A 5,244-nucleotide genomic window follows, 5' to 3' on the forward strand; every position below is an offset into this window, starting at 1 on the left:
TCGGGTTTCTATATATCATGCTCAACTAAGTTTTTCTCAAAATATATATATATATTTTAAATGTATATAAATTAACTAATCAACAATAAACGAGTCAAACTTAAATTTAAAAAAACTCGCGCGCAAAAAAAGAGCTTTAAACAAGTCAAGCTCAAGCTCAAGCTCAAGCTCAAGCTCAAGCTGAAGCCTCATAAATTAAAACGACTCAGACTCGAGCTCGACCTCGGCTGAGCTCGTTTACACCCAACAATAAGCATATAACCCTTGGTCTCCAAGAAACTTTGCACTGGTTTTCAGAATTGCGTAATCGGAGACCATGGCATCCACCCTGCTCCGCCTCACAAGGTCCGTCATCCCATTCCGTCCACCGTCACCCATACGTCTACCCACCATTCACACCACACGTCAGCATTCGGTCAACACAAGTCAAACAAGACCCTTTTCATCTCCGTCGGACAACACACCACCAAAACGTACTAATTCTCTTCTTAACCTCCAATAATATTTCAATGCTTGTTATTTAAATGCTTTAATTTTCAATTTCAGCCACATTTGAATTTGATCTACCATTTCTAGCGTATCAAATGGACATAATGTCAGGAGTTCCATCAATGCTGTTAACTCTGGTCAACGATGAAGAGTTGACCGTACACATCCCTGGAATGGAGAAGTTGGAGACTGATGACGGCCCGTGCGTGATATTACAAATGCCGGGTTTACCAGTACCGAAAGGCGAATATCAGGCGGTTGCTCATAATACGGTTGTTGAAGATGATACTATGCTCATGTCCTATAAAACCAGTAAAGAAACCTACCTTGCGGCTGTCAAATTACCCGAGAATGTCGACCCGGTCGGTAGAATGAATGGGTTGATTTCCAAGGGAATGGTGAAGTTAACCTTTCCGTATCTGAAAAACACTGATTTTGTTCACACACCTGTTAAAATCGTTCGCCCTACGCCTTATTGTGGTAATTACTGTCCCAATAATATCTTAGGTAGAATTGGTAATTGGGTCGGGCTGGTTTGGGTTGGAACGGGTCAGCTCAAAAAAGGGTTAATTTGGTTCAGGTCGATAGGCAACGGGTTTGGGTTAAAACGAGATGGTTTAAAAAATTGTCTTTTGAAGTTACTGTACATTTTTGAAATTTAAAAATAGGCTCGTTGAACCTCAACGAGCTTGAACGGACTTCAATTCTTCACGTACAAGGCTCGAGCTCGGCTCGTTTAGAGCTTTTAATTGATCCAATCTCGAGTGGATTCCATGCGGGTCGGCTCGTTTGCACTCCTATTAAGTATCTTAGGATCTTTTAGAATTGAAACTATACAGTTATATACTTACATTGTGAATGGTTACTTTCAGATGCGTTTGATCGATCAGATCTAGGAAGGAAACTGTGTGAAGTAATAGCTCACTCGGTTGTGAAGAGTAAGTCGTTCACTGCGTATAAGAAGGATACGGGGGAAAGCATATACATAAAAGGGAATCTGCCGGGGGTGGAGAAAAATGTGGTAAATAAGGAAGGTTTGTGTGTGTCGTTGAACATGCCCGGGTTTGAGATAGAGGATGTGGAGTCGGGTTTTGAGTATGATACTTTGATCATTGAAGGAAAACGGGAGAACAAGCATTATATCGCGGGGATACGTGTGCCAGAGGGTTTTAAGAGGGAGATGCAAGATGGGTTGTATAAGGTGACTCTTCCCCATGTTGATGTTAACAGGCTTGCGTTCAGGACGTATCGCTAGATAACTTTTGCATATGGTTGCTAACTATATATATATATATATATATATATATATATATATATATGCTAATGTTAGTTTTAAATCTAAGAAACAATGAATCAGTTATGACTTAACTAGCTTGTAAGAAGTTGCATCCAAGTGACCTCAATTCATCTTGTGAGTTGTGAGGCTTATTAGGGTCCTGGCCTTTTGTGTACTAACTAATGGATGAATATAATAGATATGTAAGAAGTGGGTTACTATTTTGATCACTATTGTAACATTTCTCTTCCTTTAGTTAACTGGGCTGATTTGACTTTTTGAGGTCAAACAGGCATCAGTTTCCTTTTACTGTTACACTGATAGAAGTCTAATGGTTCTATTAACATCAAATCTAACAACAGATAACAGTTTATAATTATTCTCAGAGAGGGTTAATGAGCTGGTTAGTTTAAAACCGGTGATTTTTTACAGGTCAAAATAGGATGTATTGACCCCATGCAAAATTATTGTAGGTATCAAGAACAAAAAATCCATTATTACAATAAAAGATCAATGTTTTTCTAAGTAAAATGACTTGAAGGGTTATGACCTATACAACGTTCATTTATGATTTTTGTATCTTTTTAGCGCCATATTGGTGAACTAAATTGTTTTATTTAGATGCTGGTTATGAATTATGACCTATCACTATTTCTATAATTGTATAAAGCTCTCAGGCCAATTTGAAAACTTTAGTTAGAGGTGAAAAAGTCAAACTATGTTAAATTTGAAAGTGTTCAAAGTCTATTTTAGCCTCCTGATTAGTTTCAGATTTAGATTAAGATTTCATTTTGTAATCATAAATGGAACACATGAAAAATCTTACGAATTGGACAAAAAAGTGTTTTCCAGACAACTTGGCTACATGTACAAGCCAAACCTGTTTGACAAGTTACCCAACATGTTAGACTGCTCCTCTACACAATATTGGCAACCAGAGATCAAAATTAAATACAAAGACGAGTAACACAATGTTAAATGTGTATTAACGGCCGGAATATCATCAAAATATCATACATTTATGAGTAACACAAACTAACCATTATTCTTGAACATCCACTATGTACTAGGATCTAGATAAAACCACACGTTGACTTACAAACTTGAAATTTGTAATACAAATTGTTTTTTTTTTATTGTGAGAAGGTTACAACATTCTGGAACTAGCTATAACTAATGAACTTATAGTATGCCTATGCAGAAAATAACGTAAGAGATTGGGAACATAACAAAAAACTACTTATCCGTATAGTTCGTTATTAGTTATACACTTATACCTATGCATATACTTTTAATTTATTAAATTATTTATACGTCATTCGTCATTTGTCTTTTTAAACCCATTCAACCATTGGACCAGACCAATAAGGCAGACTGTAAGACAGTCGGTTCAATGACATTTATGGTAATGAATACATTAGCCTAACATCTGCTACGAATGTTAAGCTAACAAGATGTAGAGAGATATTGCCAAATCATTGGTAATCGATTTATGATATATGTGGCAGTCTGTATACATTCACCTATGAATCTTCGAAACATAGGTGAATGAGTTGTTTCAAGAAGACGTTGATGTTTGTGTTCAACCACTGTGTGAGATGAGGGAATATTTCGATCTCCGTTATTTACTTGGTAAACCTTAATATAGCACAAACCTAACAAACTGATAAATACAAACTACAAGATAATACAATTAATATAATTATAATAAACCAATAATATCTCAAGATATTATTGGTTAGCACTCCCCCGCACTGTGAGCCGTAGTTGACCTAAGGCACAACCATAATCGAAAATGGATGAATAATTGCTTCTGCAGGCCCTTAGTAAAAATATCTGGATATTGATAGTCAGCGGGAATATGTAACACACGTACGTCTCTGATTCTAACTTTGTCGTGGACAAAATGGATGTCAAGCTCAACGTGCTTAGTTCGTTGGTGTTGTATCAGGTTCTCAGAGAGGTATACGGCGGAGATGTTATCACAATATACAATAGTGGCATCGCGTACAGGGATATGAAGTTCAAGCAGAAGGTTTCAGACCCAACTTGTTTCAGCTACTGTGTTTGTGACTCCCCTATATGGTCAGTTGTCATTTGGAAGACCAGGAAATTAGATTGCTGCCAAGAAAGACACAGTATCCGGACGTTGACCGGCTAAAGTAGGGACAACCACCCCAATCCGTGTTGGAATAAGCGGTAAGTTTAAAGGACTTGGATGGTGAAATTTGAAGGCCACAGTGTAACGTACCTTTAACGTATTGAAGGATACGTTTCAGAAACTGAAGATGCGGCTCCCTTGGATCATGCATAAAAAAGGCATATTTATTGTACCGCGTATGCACGATCGGGTCTAGTAAAAGTGAGGTGTTGCAAAGCTCCTGCAAGACTTTGATACATAGAAGGATCGGTGACCGGGGGGCCAATGGTGGCACTTAGCTTGGAACCAATTTCAACAGGGGTGGTAATGGGTTTGCAATTTGACATGTCTGCCCTTGATAAAATATCCACAACATATGTGGTTTGAGACAAAAATAAATTGTGGTTCTTCCTTTCAACAGTGATGCCAAGGAAATGGTGAAGCGAGCCTAGATCGCGCATCTTGAATTATGAGGATAACAACTTGATATGTCATCTACGTAAAGTAAAATATACGCCATTTGGTTCCCATGTTTGTAGATGAGTAGTGATGTGTCTCAAACGCTACTTTTGAAACCACACTTTGTAAGGAAACCAACAAAACAGTGGTACCATGCTCTTGGAGCTTGCTTCAAGGCGTAGAGTGATTTTTTCAATTTGCAAACATATTTTGGCGTAGTGGCATTTACAAAACCTGGTGCCTGAAACATATAAATAGTTTCCTTCAAATTTCCATGTAGAAGTGCGTTTTCGACGTCTAATTGGTGAATCGATCATGATCGAGAGACGACCAAACTGCAAACCCCCCGAATTGTTGTGGGCTTGATAACCAGACTAAACGTATCCTCACAAGCGATGCCTACTGTTTGACTTTTACCATTCACAACTAGTCGAGCCTTATATCGCTCCAATGTACCATCTGATTTATATTTATGCTTAAACAACCACATGCATTGGATAATCGGAGCATCGACAGGTCTCGAAATTAATTCCCATGTATTAATTTCCAATATAGCTTTTTCGTTAGACATGGCATTTTTCCAGTTTGGATCGTTTAATGAGGCTAGGTGGGACTTGGGCAACAGAGAGATGTGATTGGTATTTAGATTGAGTGGGACACGTGGTTTGGTGGAGCCAGTTTGGGATCGTGTGACCATATGGTGAGTGGGAAGAGGTTGTGGTGGGGGTGACGAAGGTGAGGATGGGGTGTAGGAAAGGTATTGGAATCGGATGTGGGTGTGTATTGCGGTTTTGTTCGATTGTCAGTGGAGTTGGAAGTTGGCTGAAAGGTATTGGTCTGGGCTGGTGTAGTGAGTTCGGCCAGTGTAGAAGTGTGAATA

The 5,244-nt window shown here is 38.5% G+C and overlaps 1 protein-coding gene across 1 annotated transcript; it reads left to right on the forward strand.

Annotated features, from left to right (window-relative positions):
- The first annotated feature begins 203 nt into the window (after positions 1 to 203).
- Positions 204 to 1,744, forward strand: LOC143550023 (uncharacterized). Its single transcript, XM_077040763.1, has 2 exons — positions 204 to 969; positions 1,362 to 1,744. Exons 1-2 carry the CDS (start codon positions 585 to 587, stop codon positions 1,742 to 1,744), a joined length of 768 nt encoding a protein of 255 aa, XP_076896878.1. The 5' UTR covers positions 204 to 584.
- The last annotated feature ends 3,500 nt before the right edge of the window (positions 1,745 to 5,244 follow it).

This window comes from Bidens hawaiensis, unplaced genomic scaffold, assembly GCF_021521415.1.
Source record: "Bidens hawaiensis isolate Kalapana, Puna unplaced genomic scaffold, B.hawaiensis_p1.1 tig00015906_1, whole genome shotgun sequence".
In the NCBI taxonomy this organism is placed as follows: Eukaryota; Viridiplantae; Streptophyta; class Magnoliopsida; order Asterales; family Asteraceae; genus Bidens; species Bidens hawaiensis.

What these genes read in the sequence shown, in the direction of transcription:
- LOC143550023 (XM_077040763.1), top strand. Translation starts at nt 585, where the DNA reads ATGGACATAATGTCAGGAGTTCCATCAATGCTGTTAACTCTGGTCAAC. An exon ending in TCGCCCTACGCCTTATTGTG is followed by an intron (nt 970 to 1,361) that starts GTAATTACTGTC and finishes GGTTACTTTCAG; the next exon opens with ATGCGTTTGATCGATCAGAT.